General features: G+C 36.6%; 1 protein-coding gene across 1 annotated transcript in view; it reads right to left on the bottom strand.

The window, feature by feature from the left end:
* Window positions 1-19646, bottom strand: part of CFAP47 (cilia and flagella associated protein 47) — a 351597-nt gene that overhangs the window by 36257 nt on the left and 295694 nt on the right. Inside the window, exons 58-60 of the mRNA XM_087759023.1 lie at window positions 4717-4876; window positions 3978-4072; window positions 369-530 (exon numbers count right to left, since the gene is read on the bottom strand). Of these exons, the coding sequence (XP_087615149.1) occupies window positions 369-530; window positions 3978-4072; window positions 4717-4876 (417 nt within the window). The remainder of the gene's footprint in view (window positions 1-368; window positions 531-3977; window positions 4073-4716; window positions 4877-19646) is intronic.

The following is a 19646-nucleotide window of genomic DNA, read 5'->3' as shown; positions in this document are numbered from 1 at the left end:
TTTGCTGCAGATATTGGCCTGCTGGTGGGAATGCATCTTATAAATAGGGACAACCTGCAGATAAATATTTCCTTGCAATGCTTACACAGACATATTTTTGCTAACTTTAGACTTTGTGGAGGCTATTCTCTTTTAAAGGAGAGATGGTATGTGTGCAAGACTCACATCCAAGACAGATACAAAAAGAAAAGTTCAGGTTCAAAGGTGCCTATAACAGCAGACACACTGTTATTACGAATGTCCCATATTTGTAACAGGGTAGAAATACGGACGGAGAGAAGGATACATCTAAAGCTACATTTGGTGAAGCATTTACCTCATTTGCAATGTTCCTAAAATAGCATGATATCCAAGCTATTTATTCTTACCATCGGTGACTTGAACTTCTTCTTGGATGTTGGCTGGCTTATTTGTATTGACCATGGCAGAATTTCTTGCAGCAGGCATAGCATTTGCACCAGGAACTACGCCAGTCAGGAGCACTTCTACTCTTCTTTCTACTCTCTGCCTGGCTCGGCAGCGTACCACAGCTACAGAAAAGCAAGAACCCATTATTTGTAAAGTGTCAGCATCTTGATTTTAACAAAACAACTAAACATAGAAGTTAAATGTGCTTAGAGAGTGACAGAATTCCAATAAGGACCAAGACAACTAAAAGCTTTTTCCCATTCCACAGTTTCTATTGTTCTGTTTCAGTTAAGTGCTAAAAAATATTGCTAAGCTAATGAAAATCTGTTTCTACAGTTAGTTCACAACAGCACTTGCAAATTTCTCCCTTTTTTGTAATCATGAAATGTATCTTCATTTTTGTCCATTTGGAAAGAGAAATGATGGTATAATTTGACATATGCCAATGAGAAAGCAAGACTGAAAGGAAAACAGAGAATAGAAAGAATTTAAAAGTTAAATGAAAGAATATTAAGTTACTCTTTGATTTCTTAATTTAAGAATACTGTTGTTCAAACTTCAGCTTTTACAGAACTATGCCAGAATAAAAAACATTCTGACACAAGTTTCTCTTTGAAGCATGACAGAGCTTTTTTCAATTCAGTAAGTGATTTTAATTTACTGCTTCTAAAATGTCTTTTTCCATTACAAGGTAGTTGGATTTTAGCTTATAGATTCGATATTACAAAGCTTACTTCAATATTTATTGTTTATGGTTCTTTCAGTAATTAGTCGCACAGAAAGAGGAGAAAATTAGATGCAAGAATTGAAAGAAAAATATGTTTTCCCAAAGAAAAGATTTAGAATTTTCTAGAGTTACGGAAATCGACATGAAAAAGAAGAGCTGATTACATACTTCTCAGTTTCAAGGTCTAAATATTATTTTCATCAGAATTATACCCAATGATTCTTTAAAAATTAACTCTGAACTTAATGTCAAGATTTAATGATAAATAATTTAGAACCATATCTTGGTAAGTAACCATGTAAAGTGTTTAAAAAAAAGAGCAATGAAACCCTTACTTCTATACCATGTTTATTTACTTTCAACTTTCAGTTATGGAGCTTGATTCAAGTTCATTATTTTGGAAAATACACAATTGCACATCAAGTTCAAGTCCTTTCCTTTCTTTAAAAAAAAAAAACAAACACCTTTTTTTTTTTCTTCCTTGGTCTTTTCCTGTTTAACAGGGTTTAAGTAATTTCTATAGCTCTCTTCTAAGCTGTTCCTTGAGGGAGAGTTACTGAAACAGTTAAAAAAAACATCTTTTTTTTGAGATGCATGGCCTTATATTTAAGAATAAATTACATATAGTCTGTATTACACTAGTTTACCAAGTATTTCAGATTACTGTGTGCACATGTTGTGTCCTCATCATTTTCTATTCTGCAGCTCATCTTACTACCAGAAATGACTCTACATTTTCTTTTTCCTAAATGGCTAAGTAGTATTTATGGATAAAAATCAGATCCCTGTGGGATTTGACTGGACAATTCCCTGAGCAACCTGATCTAATTAGACCTGGCTTTGAGCAGGGGGTTGGATTAGATGACCTCCAGTGGCCCTTTCCAGTCTAAATTATTGTATGCTGCTTTGACTCTACAAGAACTAAAAAAATATTCTGGATGATTCTCCATTTGTAATGACTTTTATAAGATAGCCAAGTTGTAATCTACTTAACATGTACTACATGGATTGTGACCACTGATCATTTTAATCGGTCTCATGAGATACTAAGCCAAGTGACTTCTAGAAGTTTAAGTATATTAAGATGCAAATAAGAATGACACAAAAGATGAACCGCCTAATACACTAGCAAAGCAGCTTTGGTTTTTGACATAACAGCTTGTAGCCTCTGGGCAATTTTAATAAATGTCTGCATTAAAAGAAATGACAATACTATTTCGATCATTATTAAAAAACAATGATTTAAAAACAAAGCAGGTTTCTTGTAAATTACCTGCTTTGGATTCATAACTTACAACAGGGTTTTTTAAAAAGTCCATTTATAACTGAAAACTATAGACTTTCAGAACCAAGGCAGAAATGGAATCTGTTTCATAAATACACTCACTAACAGGTATTTTAGTTTTCCAAGCCATTTTTCAATGAGAGATCTAGTACTTCCTTAGAAAAAAAAAATTAGCCCAACATAACATGGTGATGGCCGAAAAGAGATATGTATTCAAAATTAATGCAATGCTCCTTGTATGCATTACAAACATTTACTGAACATAAACTAGTGGATAACACACTTATAAATATTCTACAGTTTAGTTTTATTCTTTTAAAGAAGCATTTAGGAATTTAAAATTACTTCAAGATTTGACATTACTTAAGTTTTTGATCATATACAGAAATGATGTCACTTAAGCAATTTATGAATGCTAACAGTTCTAATTCATGACTTCTATACCTAATGAAAACAGCAGCTCAATAAAAGGGAGATTTATCTCAAAGTCTGCCAGTGAATTACATAACAGCTTTAAATAACACAACAAACATTCACATCAATATACATAGTTTTAATGTTAATGAGACTAGTTAAAACTGTTATTTTGGGCAACAGTTGATTGCATGATAATATTCTGCTTCACTCGTTAAGGTATTAAAGTGGAAATTAAGGAGATGAAAGCTCTAATTAATAGCACATCGTTGGTATTTGTCTGAAAGTAAAGGGTCATTCAGCAAATTAAATTAATGACACTAAAAATATCTATTTCTATAGTTTTCCAGAAATTATTCCTGCACCTTAGTCTACTTAGTGTAGAAAGGTATTATCTTTTTTTTTTTTTTATGAAAAGATATGATTTACTTATCAAAAGACAAGATGAAAAGATAAGTTGGTATAAAATTGTCCCTCATCTACACCTTGAGCTGTAGTTTCATCAAGGTCATAGATTTAAAAAAGCTGTTCACAATTTCTCTTTCACAATTCTGGGATTATATCACACCTTTAAAAAATAGGTGCATCAAATCTATAAACATTTGCTATCCCAAAAATGAGCAACAACAAAAACCCTATGAATGTCAGTCATCTTTTAACGCAAGTTTACTTCTCAGGAGCAAGTGGAAAACTTGCTCTTCACAATACTCTGTATTCTGTTTTTGATTAAGGAGTGAAATTCAAGGCTGAGAGGAACAGTGGACATCTACTCCAACATTTTGTACCCTGTAAACTCTCCAGAAGGGTGTTCTGGGTGCGCAAGCAGAACTCTATCCTTGTGTCAGTCTTTTGTTTGATTTACCTTCAGTTCTCTAACTCAGCATTAACTGGGACACTGAAGGGCACAAGCCTTGAGATTTTCAACTGCTCCTGCTCCTTTTATCCATGATGAGAACAAAATAATAGATCTAGATTTGCTTTGTAGGTTGGAAAAGGAGATTTTATTTTTAATATGTGATTTAATCTTTTTTTAAGATGTAGCACAGTACTACTGCAAATTCTTGTGATCAAGCAGGTGAGAACATAAATGACTATTTAATTTTCTTAAATTTATTGTTTGAGTTTTTTTCAGTCATCACCTACCTGGAACTAATCTTTGCTGTGGTGCTTCAGATATTCCATGGACTGGATAGATCCAGAGTATTCCCTGAATTCCCCCATTCTCTGCTACAGTAACACTGCTTGGAAAATAAGTGAAAAGTATCATTGTGATAGACTGCTGAGAATTTTTTTTCCAAAGTAATCTCGACTTAAGAGTTGTTGGAGAGATGAGACTCCATTTTATTGTATACCGTAATGTTAAACATATGTAAGAAAAATATGAAAAAAATCCAACCAAATCAGAACAGCAATAATTTATATCCACTTAGTTTAGTGTCTTCAAATATTACTGTGTCAGGACATGAGAACATTTGGCCTGATCTGCTCTCTCTTATGTCATGTCTACACTGAAACAAAGTTTATGCAGTCTATACATTATGTAAATATATCCACCAGAGAATCATTATTAGCCCAAATATACTGAAAAATTAGAGGCATCTAAGAGCTTTCATTTGCACAGTATCCATAACTGCACTGGCAGCTACTACTTTACATTTTCTTTAAATAAAGTTAGAAAAGGTAGGTATTGAAACAGATAACATTCCTACTCTAAATCTTCATACTTTGCAGGGTACATTAAAAGCTTATGTAGGACACCTATTGCCCTCAAAATCAGACACCTGATTGCCCTTGGGAGCTACACACAAATATCGGAAGGGGAAAATGATGATAGTATTGAGTATCCTCAACTACTTTGTCTTTTTCTATCAGAATAAATTACCTCTTTAAGTCTTTATTTAATTCAGCAGAATCCTCATAAGGCCAGTATTCACCATTTTCCCTCATTACATGAATTACCACCGCAGCCTCATACAGTTTCATTGTATCTGGCATGAATAATACTGGGATGTCCAGTTTTTCTTTCGGAGCTAATCGGGTTCCTGTAAGACAGAACAGATCGTTCTGGCATTTTGAAAGTTTTGAAAATTATTCATATCATTTTACTGATATATTTTCTTTTTTCTTTTTGATACACTATTTAACATTTTTTCATAGTGTACTGTTCTCACTGTGATAACAAATTTCATTTTACCCTGCTCTTGCTACAGCCAAACCTCATCTTATAGTAGCATTTGTGGCCTAGCTTCCTGTAATAAGGTGCTTTCTGATTCAATGTCCTGAATAGAGGAGTTCACATAAAGTGTTATTTTAGACAGCTACTTACTGATAAAACTTTGTAATGAGACCCAGGGAGACTCTGAAGGCTCAAAACAAAACAAGTATGATTAAGTGAATGTCCCACATTTAATATTCAAAGATTATGTGTAATATATGTAAGCCAATCCCATGATTTTCTAGGGCCTAAGTCAGGTGTTTTGAGCATCTGTGGGTTGCAACAGAAGAGAGTAACACTGCATAAAAAAGACCAATCCAAAAGCAATTGTTCATGTTCAAGACAGAATTGAAATATATTTGAAAGAATTTATGTTATTATTATACAAGCCATGTCTTTTTTGTACAATTTTTCATCTGATTGATTTTGCTGTTTTAAAAAAAATAAACCTATGTTGTCTGTAGTGAAGATGGCCTGATACATTGCATTTTTAAGGGCATTTTTCCAATGCTAGTCTGCCAAGTGTTAGAACATCTACTTTAGGTTGTGTTCCAGCTATTTCAGAAATAAAGTTATAGAAAAATTACAAAAAGTAGAACAAGTAAATCATACAGTCTTATCACTATCAAACTCCTTGCTTTGAAAAGAATTCTTGAAATTTGGTGGAGCTTAAGTCTTGGGGTTAGGGTTTCAGCTTTAATTCTAGCTGTAAAAAAACCTCTTAGTTATGACTAACTACTTCTACATTAAGCTTTGAATCCATTTTTATGATAATTTTTCATGCCTGCTACAATGCATACATGCTAATACAGGTCTATGGGTATCATTCCCTGAGAATGACTGAATCTGCTCCCTGTGATTGCTTCTGCTGATAACCACAGTCTGCTGTGTGTTCAAAACATGTCAGCAGGGAAACTTTATCTTGTGCTCCAAATGTTCATCTTCCTACAGCCTGAGTGGCTTGAGGGTGAAGACCTCAATACTGAGAGCTGTAGCAGAGTGGGTGATAAGAAAATTGTAATGCAGTCTTGGAAAGGCCAAAATATAAAAAAGAGGTGGATGCATGGAAGTTTGGAAATGAAAGTGAACATGTAGGGAAACAGAGTAAAATGATGACAGACAGGAATGGCCAGAAGCAAAAAAGGTCAAATAAGTAACAGCAGGGTGGGAGAGAAGGGTTTGAAAGACAGCTCTCCAAAAAACAGAAAAAAAGTCACGACTCCTCATCTGCACCAATCCTCTGCTAGCATTTAATTATAAAGTCTACTGGACATTGCAACTTCTATTGCTACCTCACAACCTGCTGTTGCTATCATGTATTTCTTCAACACAAACAGCAATGTTGAATAAAGATATCCAAAGTAGCTCGGGTAGATTAACACCATATTTAAATTAATAAATTGCTCTGTCCAGACTAATTACCTTTTTGAAGAATTATAGAATCATAGAATCTTTAAGGTTGGAAAAGACCCTTAAGATCATCGAGTCCAGCCATTAACCTAGCACTGTCAAGTCCACCACTAAACCATGTCTTCGGGCACCATGTCTACCTGTCTTTTAAATACCTCCAGGGATGGAGACTCAACTACTTCCCTGGGCAGCCTGTTCCAATGCCTGACTACCCTTTCGGTGAAGAAGTTTTTCCTAATATCCAACGTAAACTTCCCCTGGCGCAGCTATCCTCATTAAAAATCCATTAAAAATACTAATATCTAGATGAAAAAATAAACTAAATGTCTTCCTTTTTTTCTTTTAATAAAGATTTAAGATTTTTCTTTAGATATTAATCTCTCTATTTGATGCATTATCTATCAAGTACATACCCAAGATTTAAAAGATATGCAATATATATACACATATTGTTGGCCAAAGGGTTTTTTGAAAACCTTTAAAAATTAGCAACTAATTTTTTAATCCAGTATCTGAAATAACTAAGCTGACCACACACATTGTTGCCATACTTCTGAAAACAAGTGAACTAGGATCCATACCTCTGGAAGAGAAGTTAGCTACAGCACTGATGCACTATTCTCCCTCTTGAGAGAAGAGACAACTCTCTACCGTGATTGGCCCACTTTGGGCCTACTGTGGTGTAGTTAAGGCAGAGGCCTGTAATATCTTTAAATTAGAAGTGTATTCTTCAGCATATACTTCCAATTAGATTGTTTTGAATGCAAATACATGCATACCAAAATAGTGTAATCAACAACAGTATGTAAGCACTTTGTAACACCATTATGGCACATCCAATGTATAGGCATTTTAATTAAGTTTATGAGCAATGTGACCACCAATGGGGCAAAGACGTATGAAGTTGCATGTAGGAGGTATCCAGGTAACAGAAGGTGCAAAATGAGGCACAAGGTAAGCAGAAGGGACTGCAAATAGGCAGAACATCCTGCTGAATACACAGGAGGGATGATTAGCAAAAGCAAAACCAAAATAAACAGCACAGGGAGCTGCTGAGATTGCCCTTTGGAGGTGGAGAGGGAAGCATAAAGCATTGGCAATGACCAAGGAAAGATGAAGAAGAAAGTCGACAAGACCACTTCAGTTCCAACTTCTCCCGAGTTGTTCTTCTCTCTCAAGTCTGATCACTTTGACCTCCATGATGAAGAAACATCAAGGACCCAGACCATCACTGCTAACTATATGGCATCAGCTTCATGACATTGTATATTTATTGCTAATTTAAGATATGATTGTTAAGGAATAATACTTTTATACATGTAGTAATAGTGATTAACAGTGTGTAAGAATTACTCATTAGCATGGCATTTATTGTAAACCTTAAATGTAAGGTTTTGTTTTAAAGTTTAAATATGGCCTAATTTGTCAGTCCTCTAACCATTCCCATCACAGAGACCTCTAATTCCTTAACAGTGTATTTATATATGTATATATATAACCACATGCACATTGTGTGTTCTGTGTATATACATAGAGAGAGATCATTAGATATAGTTATACGTGCACACACACATATGCATCTATTCTATTGCAACACTGGGCAAGTCTATCTCTGGTTTCTAGCCATTTCCTTGTCAGGTATTTTCTCTCTTTGGTCTTAGAATCATAGAATAGTTTGGTTTGGAAGGGACCTTTAAAGGTCATCTGGTCCAACCCCCCCTGCAATGAACAGGGACATCTTCAACTAGATCAGGTTGCTCAGAGCCACATCCAGCCTGACCGTGAATGTTGTCCTTCTAGATCCTTGTGGCTGGCTGCTCCTCAAGTTGCTGAAAGGCTGCGAAGGACAGAGGACCTTTTCCCTTCCCTCAAAAATGCAAGAGCAGCTTCAGCTCCCCACTAACCACCTTGTGTTTTTTAAAAACACTTCCCCTGCCTTTTCCCATATGTGTAGGAAAACACCATCCCAGCTCTTTCATCAGTACACCTACTGACACAGCAGACAGTAATATGTACGTGGGCAATTTTAGTACAAATCAGCATGACTGATCAAGTTGCTCCTATTTGTCCGTGGACCTCATGTATTCTGCTGGGAATACCAAGAATGTATTCGCTCTCCGTGCCCTCTACAGCAATGCCTATACACTGCAAATAACAAATTGCTGCTACCTCAGCATCTTATTAATTGCAAAATATCCAAGTAGCTGTTCAAGCTAATGTTTGGTCTCTAGTGTTTTACCAGAATAGCATACTCTGGATGATTTGCAACTTTAAAAAACAAAACAAAACAAAAACAAACAAACAAACAAACAAAAAAACCAAACCCAAACAGAAAACAAACAAACAAATCTTTCCAGAAGTTATAATTTAGAATAGGGTTTTACTAATTTCATTTGCAACTCTTTCAACATATGACAAATAGATCAGACTGTAAAGTTATACTATATATGCATTGCATATACTGTTTGAACTGTAGCTTAATTACGCCTGTTACAGAACATAGTGCCTTGATTTTTAAAATAAATTTTAATACAGAACCTATATGATAGCATTCTGGGTCATTCTGGCAGAAAATTGGTTATTAAAGATCATGAAAAGTCAAATTCTATGTTATCACTGTTTAAAGAGAGTGTGTTCACATTTTTAATAAAAAAATCTTAGTAGAAGCTGTTCATAATGACAGTAATTTTTATATCACTGGGCTTGCTTGCAGCTGTCAACTAACCAACCGATCATTAACTGCTAGTACAGATTTATTTCCTTATGACTTTGCCTAGTTAATAAGATAGAGGAAATAGGCCTAATTGCAAAAACCACATATTGCTTTATGCTTCTTTTTTCTCCTTCCCATTTATAGAATGTGGGACAGCAACTGCTGGCACAACAGACAATAATATCTATGTGGACAACTTTAATACAAATCAGCACTACCAACCAAATTGCTCCTATTTGCCTGCGGACCTCAAGTACTCTGCTAGGGGTACCAAGAACTGATCCCAATGACTGATCCCTTATGTTCATAGAATCATAGAATTGTTAAGGTTGGAAAAGACCCTTAAGATCATTGAGTCCAACCATTAACCTGTCACTGCCAAGTCCACCACTAAACCATGTCCTCAAGCACCACGTCTACCCATCTTTTAAATACCTCCAGGGATGGAGGCTCAACCACTTCCCTGGGCAACCTGTTCCAGTGCCCGACTATGCTTTCGGTGAAGTAGTTTTTCCTAATATCCAAGCTAAACTTCCCCTGGCGCAGCTTGAGGCCATTTCCTCCGCATCCAACAAAGGATGGAGATTCTCCCTGGCCCTTCTTTTGTCGCCGATATATTTGTAAAAACATTTTTTGTTATCTTTAACGGCGGTGGCCAGTTTAATTTCTAGCTGGGCCTTCACCTTTCTAATCTTCTCCCTGCATAACATCCTTGTAGTCCTCCTGAGTCACCTGCCCCTTCTTCCAAAGGCGGTAGGCTCTCCTTTTTTTCCTGAGTTCCAGCCAAAGCTCTCTGTTCAGCCAGGCCGGTCTTCTCCCCCACCTGCTCAACTTACGGCACATGGAGACGGCCTGCTCCTGTGCCTTTAAGGCTTCCTTCTTGAATAACATCCAGCCTTCCTAGACTCCTTTGCCCTTCAGGACTGCCTCCCAAAGGACTCTGTTAACCAGACTCCTAAACAATCCAAAGTTTGCTCTTCTAAAGTTCAGGGTAGTATTCGCGCAAGTTCAGGGTAGTATTCATGCAAGTATTTATACTGCAATGGGTATCCACAAATTCTTCATAAGAAATCCATAGCAAGGCTCTTTTCAGAATAAAGCTGCATCACATTTGGTAAAAAGCTTTGGGCCAGATTTTTATAATACCCTACTTCTATTTCACTGTCCTACAGGCTATTAGGAAACAGTGATACTAGAGTAAGCTCAGCTGACCATTTAAAAGACTGAAGACGTGATTCAAACCAAGGGCTGCAGTTAGAATCAACTGCCTTACAGGGAAGCATGCGGAGATCTGTGTCCTCCTTCATTTCTTTTTTAGGCAACCTGCTTTTAAGCCTTTCCTTGCCTCCAAAGGCGGGGGGAGAGCTCTGATTCTGTAAAAGATTCCTTGGGCACTGCATCCTTTGACACTTGAGCCTAGAACTCAGAACTTAATTAGATAATTAAATCAAAATTAGTATATTTCAAATTCCCTGCTTCACTTCTATGGGCCACTGCACTGTGGTTGAGTTCTGTGTAATTTCTGTGTCAGCCCTAGAAAGCATAGCACTGTGAGAGCTAAAATTAATTAAAGTAATGAAGCAGTGGATCCCCATAGCTGGGATTTTATTTTGCCTCTACAGTAGCTTAGGAAAATGTTTAAGAGCAAGCATCCCAGGCAGTGCCACAATGACAAAACTGTGATGGCAATGAGCAAAATATCCTGCAATATCTTTGAAAAGAATCACCATCTTCTCTTCTAACCTTATCTTAAAGCCATGTATTTTTCATATTAGTAAGGTACTTTGATGGCAGATTTTCTAGATGTTGAAAGGACTATCTCCTTGATGCATTGCTGTTCAGTCTGTAGGATCTCTGAGTGCCTCCCATTGATTGTACCCAAAAGAATGTACTCAGTTCAGATTCCTCTAATTGAAAAAGAGAGATGAGGCAGAGCTCACTATGTCTTGTTGAAGTCTGTTGAGGAATGATTTAAGACTGAGCACTTCCCCCCCCCCACCCCTTGATAATTTCTCCATTAAAATTATTAGTATAGAATCATTTCAGTTAAAACCACAGACGGCCCTGCTAAAATTAGCACTGGCCATATAAATGTCAGCCCAGTATAATCAGGTCTGTTTTCTACCATCATCCTCAGAATCTGGAAAGGGCAACCTCCAAAATATTCACAGACAGCAGCTGTTGCTGGGGAAGGATTGCTAATTCTTTCTCAAGGAACACATCTAGAAAAGGAGGACTGATATCAGGCAGTAAAGAGTGAGATATTGTCAGCACTCCAGTAAGTATCTGAAATACATAATAAAAGTCAGGCCTAGGTATTCTTCATTTATTTTCACCTGCTAGAAGAGATAAAAGCCTGGCTCACATATGAAGACTAAGATTTTTTATAGCAGCTCTTCCAAATGTGGTTCAGTGCTAAATTCCAAGAGTTTAATAAAGAATAGACAGCATTTCTGCCTCAGCTGTTATTAAGGGGGGGGTGTGGGGTGTGTGTGCCATTTTTGTTTGCATATTTTTCTTTCTTTTTTTTTTTTTTTAGTGCTTCAGATGATGCTGCTTGAATTTTTTATTCCCTTTCAGTAAAACATGACCACAATCCCTTGTCATGGGTTCTAATTAACAAACTGTGAAAATGCAGCAGTCTGTGTTAGTTTTGCTACATCAGTATTATAATTAGGCAGTCTCAGTAAGTAAATATGAATAAAATTTTCTGGATTGACAGCCATCACACAACAGCCAACAGCCTCCATCCGTGGAGATACTAAAAACTTGACTGGGCATGGTCCTGGACAACCTGCTTTAGATGTCCCTGCTTGAGCAAGGGAGGGGTTGGATGGACAAGATGATCTCAAGAGGTTCCTTACCACCTAAACAGTTCTTTGATTCTGCAATTCTGTGATCATGATAGCTCACTATGCTTTGTCTTGTTTCTGCTTTTAAGAATACATATTAAATACACTCTTGTTTGCTAAGCCAGATGCAGACACTTATCTCGGTGAACTGCAGGTGATATGAAGAACAGTGTACCTCCTACAAAGGGAAAGGAAGAAGGCAGACCAAGAGATCACCCTGGCTTAAGAATTAGCTTTTGGGTGCACTTGAAAGCAAAGCAGCAGCATACCAGCTATGGAAAGGCAGTCAAATACCCATCAAAGACTACAAGAACGTTGCTAGGGCATGCAGAAATGCAGTCAAGAAGGCTAAGGCTCAGCTAGAACTGAAATTGGCCAAAAATATGAAGCACAACAAGAAAAGGTTCTTCAGATATGAGAGTAGTAAACAGAAGCACAGGGAAGACAGTCTCATTGCTAAACAGTGCAGAGAAACTAGTTACATATAATGCTAACAGGGTGGAGATTCTCACCAAGTTTGCTGATGACACTAAACTGGTGAGGTGGACAGAAGGGAGAGACAACTTCCAGAGAGACTTGGACAGGCTGGAAAAGTGGGCTAGCAAGAACTGCGTGAAGTTCAACAACGACAAGTGCAAGGTCCTGCACCTGGGATGGCATAACCAAAGAGCCCAGTAAAAGCTAGGATCTGATGTGGCCAGGGACCAGCCTTGCTGAAAGGCACCCGGAGGTCCTGGTGGAGAACAAGCTGAACATGAGTCAGCAGTGCACCACTGAAGCAACAAAAGCAAATTGGATCCTGGGCTGCATCCACAAGGGCACTACTAGCAAAGACAGAGATGTGATCATCCCCATCTACTCAGCCCTTCTCAGGCTGCACCTGGAGTACTGTGTCCAGTTTTGGTTCCCACAATTCAAAAAAGATGTGGACAGACTGAAGAGGGTCTGAAGGAGGGCCACAAAGATGATCAAAGGACTGGAGAACCTGCCGTGTGAGGAAAGACTGAAGGAGTTAGATCTTATCACCATGGAGAAGAGAAGAGAAGGCTCAGAGGGGACCTTACCAGAGTTTTCTAGTACTTAAAGGGCAGCTACAACGAGAATAGAGGCTCTTTCTTCACAAGGAGCCACATGGAGAGGACAAGGGGCAATGGGTATGAGTTGCACTGGGAGAGGTTTCATTTTGACCTAAGAAAGAAATTTTTTATAGTGAGAACAATCAATGACTGGAACAACCTCCCCAGGGACATGGTGGAGTTCCTATCACTGGAGATTTTCAAGACATGTCTGGACAGAGTGCTAGATAATCTCTTCTAGGCTCCCTTTTCGATGGAAGGTTGGACCCGATGATCTTTCAAGGTCCCCTCTAACCTGAGCTGTTCTAAGGTTCTATGGCATTTATACAAAAAAGTATTCCAAGATGAATGACTTGCGTCTCCAAGGAAGATATAAAAAAAACTTTACCATCTCAAGACGAAGGTTTGAAGGGCACATGTATTATTAAAATGTCAGCTAGTCATATGTCTTGAACCATATATCAGAAGTTCTGAACATTTTTTCCTGTATCTGAAATTAACCAGGAAGATAATTGGTGGCTCAGTCTTTTGTGTCCTCTCAGACATGAAAAGCAAAATCCATAAATGAAGTATAATTTGATCTAAGTTATGGTTTCTCAGGGCCCATATGTTATGCTAAAGCTCCTGTTTTCATCTTCTCTGGGACAAAGAAAATGGAATGTAATGCACTTCAAGTTAGTTCAACTTATATACAATAAAGTAAGTAAAGGAGTTGATACAATACGGATGCAAAATGCTAAAGGTTAAATTAATCTTATCCTGCTTTTTAATGTTGACATCACCATTGGACTGTGTCCAAGAAGGCTTTTGAATATCTCCAAGGATGGAGACTCCACATCTCTGGGCAACCTGTTGCAGTGCTCAGTCACCCTCACAGTAAAAACAAATATTCCCTTATGCTCAAATGGTAGTTCCTGGGTTTCCTGTCACTGGGCACCACTGAAAAGAACCTGGATCTGTCATTTTTGCACTCTCCCTTCAGGTATTTATATACATTAATAAGATCCCCCCTGAGCTGCTGAGTTCCTTAGTTGAAAAAGTTAAGTCATGAATATGCAGCTCAGATGCTAATAAACAATTTCACAAATGACTGGTTAAAACTTGAGAAGCCGCTTTAAGAAATAAATGGCACAAATAAAGGAATGAATGTTTGAGTCTTTAACTGAAAGGCTTCACATCATCACTATCATAAGCACACAATAAACTGCATTAGATACAGCATGTTTATAAGATTTGTTTGCCATTTTATGAATACAATTTTGTATACTTCTGGCAGAGTCTGGCTTATTTCATTAAGAGATTTAATTTAAAAGAATTTCTTTCTGGTACAAAATAACAGATACAAGTTAAACAATTGCTATTTAGATTAAAATAAATGGATTAAGAACTGTGCTCAGTAATTAAATATGTTGTTTTATTTAATGTAATTTATTTTGTTTTTAAATGAAGCATGTCTAAAAGGCCAAGCATAAAGTTTCCTTTTCATTTATAAAATTATCTTTCTCTAACTAATAGCCTATAGTGCAGTTGCAGCCAAAATCAAAACCATTATTTTGACAGAAGCACCTATTACGTTTATTTATTGTTGAAGTGCAGTAACAACTAAGCTTACAAGGGTTAAGCACACTGAGGGAAAAAATGTTTCTAAGTAAGTACAGTAATTCAATTCTTTGGTGATGACCAAAATAAGAAAAATTACATTTAAGATCTTTAACTCTGAGAAAACTCTAAAAAATACATGTAGCAGAGATCATGAAGATTATTGCTTAATATATTTCAGAACGTCTCCATCACTTCCATATTACATTTGATTATCAAATTTGGTGTAAGAATGTTCTGCAGTAGTACAGAAATTACGTAACCCCCTAAACTGGTTTATCACACAACATCCCCCTTATCTCCGAAACTCTGGTACCTGCAACTTTGACTTTGGGTAGGTGTTAAAGACTTATTAAATCTAAAAAAAAAAAAAAAAAATCGCCTGGCATTCATATACATGCCACATTCAATTATATTTTCCATCTCTACTGTTATCTTATGCATTTGTCTTTACAGCATGGGATATCTTTGCAATTTCCCTTCAGAGGTGCCTTGATGATGGACTTTGGGTTCACATTACAGAAATCCAGTTGGCCAGCACATAAGGAAAGACACATCTGAATGGTAGGAGATGAGAACAGTAAGAAAGCAAGGTTGAACACCAGTACAGAGCAACACGTAAGACACACGTCGGAGAAGGAAAATTATTGTAAAGACAGGGAATAGTGAGCAATAGGACTGGAAAAACAAACAAACAAAACACCTGAGGGACCAGAAAAAGGATAACAGACAGTAACCTGCAAAATGATGCTATGGCAGAGAGTACAATGAGTGGAGGAGGCCAGACTGCATTATATGGAAGCCATTTGGCAGAGGGAATGCCAAATAGATAAGCGTAAGGACTGAAGAAGAATAATCAGGAATGAAAGTATTAAAAGTTTTCTAATTATCTTATGGTCCAACACTTTTTCTAAAACTTTATGGTGGACTGGCAGTTTCTCTTGCTTTTTCCTTCCAAATCTATTTTTTTCCTCCAATAATCTGATAGATAGTAGATCTACCCCATCTTCCTTTGACCATTTTATACATTTGAAAATGTTTATCATCCTTATTTCCCTGACGACAACTTTAAGTTGATAAAATTTTGTGAGGTCTTCCAGGCACCCAAAATCTAAAGGTCTGCAGTACAGTAATGTCCTAGATCCAAAGTCACAGAAAGCAGGAAGCATACTGCAAAGTCAAAGGAAAAAATGCAAAATCTCTTCTACATCAGCACTGTAAAAGATTTATCAATAGACCTTTTCTCTGAATGATTCTATTTGTGACACATTAAAAAACAGGCAAGTAAAAACTCAGTTACATTAGGTCAATTGGTCCTTCCTTAACTAAATTTTCATTTTATTTCTGCACACATTTAAATATAATTCTGATGGTCTCAAGAGAGATTAATTGATAAACAATGACATAGAAGAAAGACCAGAAACACAGTGTGGGTGGAGAGGGATTGCTGAGGTGAGTGGAGGGGAGAAATAGTCATATTTTTTAGAACTGGGATCTTACATGTTCTGCCCGACTGTGGTAATGGGAAAACTATGGCCTACTCAACCTCTCTCCCTCTGTACTACAGTGAATGTAACAAAACAGTCTACCAGCACTTGATAAGCTGCCTAAAATTTTAACAAAAAATAGAAAATAACCACACAAATATTTTGAAAATGCAAGAGCCGCACAAGAAATGTCCTATGCTTTGTAAACAAGCGTGACTTTCTTTTTCATGCCCAGCCACCAAAAAAACCAAACTTTATCCTTTCTCTCATAACAAAAGTTAGTGTTACCTTAAGATAAAGTACTAGCAAGTAAATTAAGACTATGACAGCTTCCCCTTTTCTTAATCTTTTTCTAGACCCAAACACACACAAAAATGTCTTGAGTCCATGGTTGAAAGGAAACTATAATTGCTTCAGTTCAGGAGTAATTGAATTTTTGACATATGTCAAATATCTGATTATTTTTGACAGATATATTTTTACTTTCATTTTAAACTTTTCTTGGATATACGTATCTCTTAGTCCAATCTCTGAAAGCAGAGTCAAGTTCTGAAGCTATGGCACATTTTAATCAAAATCTGCAAAGTGTTGTGAAATCAGTAATGACACTGGTGCTGTTACATCCTTCCACTTTTTATATACAACCCAAAATTGTACTCCTTGTTACAAGTTTCCAGGAGACATATCACACTTCATACAGCAGACAGTAACTGGAAACATATATATCTATGTCTCCAACTGACTCTTGTAAGTGAATGGGATAGAATGATTACTTAGCATTTTGCCTTTTCCAAAGTTTTTTCCTTGACATAGTTTATAAACTTTTGAAACAGCTAGTTTAGCTGTTATTCTCTGCTGTGAGTCACATATATATATTTCCTGAGTTATGCATTTTCATAGTCTTAATGTTTATACTCTTCATCATTTGAGGTTTACAGGTTTCTGTAGTAAGGTGGAATTGAGCTCTACACTGGTTTTTTGCTTTCTGAGTACTCAAGAAAACAAAGTTGGTAAGAAGAATCCCTCTTGAAAAGTAACTTTTGCTCATTAATTTGACTTGTGTCATAAAACAGTAGTTCTGTGAATGACAGAACCCACAATATGCTACATATATTTCATAGCTAAATACTTCCCATAGTAGGAATATAGTTTCTACTGGAGGGAACACTTCTGTAGTCCAGTAAATATGGTTTCTTTCCATTACTATTAAAAGGCTTTTTAGTGGCCTTATAAGGCTGGGTCCAAGGATTTGACTGACATTTGTCTTGATATGAGTTGATTTTAGCTTCTTTTATTTATGATAGCAATTGTTTAGCAGTCAGGTTTGGTTTATGATATTTTGAGTTTATAGAAATATGAGTAAACATCTGTGCAGACTGAATTATCTATGAAACTAGAATAAAAAAATGGTTTGCAAGAGTGTAAACACAGGATGATACCAGATGTCCAATACTGTAAACGCAAATCACAACAGCCACTACAGGAATACAATCTTGTTAAACCAGTTTAGATAAAGCAGAGAATAGAAAACTGAATAATTGAGAACCAGTAAAGAGAAAGTTCACTTATGCAGACTGTGTTAAGGTAATGCATAAAAATAAATCCAGCCAGATCCCAAAACTGTTGAGGAAGGAACACTTTACTAGCCCTCCGAGCAAAGAAGTTGGGGTATTGACAGCTCTCTGACATCCCCATCCAGTCTCTGCACCTGGGGAAGACTGATGCTGTCAAGATTAAGACCCAGAGGGAGACCAGAAGGATGAGCATTACACCAGAAAAAAAGGGTAGATACTAGGAAAGCTTTTCTGTGTAACAATTTTAACCATGTTAACAGAGGCTTTTCTGTATTATTGTTGACCATGAATGGTAGTGTTATTGTAACTGGACTAACAATAACTTTTATTAGCCTGTCAAATTAGACAAACAAGAATTTTTTTGCTCCACTACTGTACCCCTTTTGCCCACTGTGTTTTGTGCGCAACATCCTAAAACCCAATATGTGGCAATGCCAGCCTCTATGTTAACCCCTGAAACTTGTCAGCAGATAATCTCTAGATTCAAACATTCTGAAGAAATTAGCTACATCTATTATTCAGCCTGAAAAAAAATCAGGCTTAAATGAAAATATATGGTCCAACTCCTACCTACAAAGCAGAAAAGCAAATAAAATACAAAAGACAATTCTAGATTACTTGCATTTCACTCAAAATCCTTAGACAGAACAATGGTTTTTAGGGCTGGGGGTTCAGCCTTTACATGAACTATTCTAAAATTTGTCCCCTTAACTGAAACTTTTCTCCTACTCACAGCTTTGTAGATTGAATGTCTTTTTCCTTGTCTTTACAGGTAAAATATTCAAAAGTTAACCAGAATATTGCTGCAATGTAACTGAAATATTTGGGTTTTGGCCAGGAGCTGGTATCTTCAGAGAATATCCTCAAGGCGTGAGACCTCTATCACCCTCAAGTTACTTCTCTCTATAGAAGTTTTGTTTCACAATTTTGTTTAGTTTCTTTCTCTCAGACAGCAAAATAAACATTTCAAAAACCTTTTTTCTACTGTGTTTTATATGCTACACATACAAAGTAATATCAGCTGCAAAACAGATCTGGTTTTGCTTATTTGGTTTTAGGTGTATCATGGACTTTCCACGGAAAGAGCATATGATGCATTAACAACAACAGCAATAGATAACTTGGTACTTAAACCAAGCAGTCTTGTCTTCCTAACGCTAGCTCTGAGTTCAAGATGTATCTTGTGGCATAATGCAAGTGAAAAAGAAAAAATAAAAACCATGCACTCTGAAAACAAGGTTTCAGGACTCAATTGATACAACTTTATGTAGGAAAAGAAAATCCCTCAGAGACAACAAAGAACCTTCATTTCTTTTACATTTATTAGCAAGTCATTTTGATTACTTCCTTGGTCCAGGACAAAATGAGGTCAAATAATGGCCTGGATGTCACTGCTTTTGGATTTTATTATAGTTTTAGGAGTGAGCACTGATTTAACTGCATCCTCATACAGAGGTCAGCAATCATATATCCAGGATGACGATTTAAAGAATACATCTTATGTTGTGACGGTGATCATCGTTGTCATGCAAAACCTGCTCCAGAGTTTATCAAGACTACCACAGAACAGTAATTTGTTCCTAGAGGAAGTAAACAAAAAAACACCAGCAATATCCTCTAGCAAGAAACTATGTTGAGCTGTCAAGTGCTTTTCTACTTCACAGACATTTTGGATTTTTATGGCCAATCTGGTAATTCACACTGACTTGTTCTTTTTTTCAACAAGTAATGCTTTCTGACAGAACCCATGCATACTGTATTTGTCTTAGGCCCATAGGTCTCAAACTACAAAATAATTTATTTTTTCAAACTCTGAAAATTCTCTTGCCTACACAATATCATCTTTTATTGTCAGTGTGGTCTGACGTGCTGTTTATGTACATCTC

The sequence above is a fragment of the Nipponia nippon genome, unplaced genomic scaffold, assembly GCF_047370975.1.
Source record: "Nipponia nippon isolate SJK-2023a ecotype South Korea unplaced genomic scaffold, ASM4737097v1 scaffold_2, whole genome shotgun sequence".
Taxonomy (NCBI): domain Eukaryota; kingdom Metazoa; phylum Chordata; class Aves; order Pelecaniformes; family Threskiornithidae; genus Nipponia; species Nipponia nippon.
This window is presented reverse-complemented; position numbering and strand designations above follow the sequence as displayed.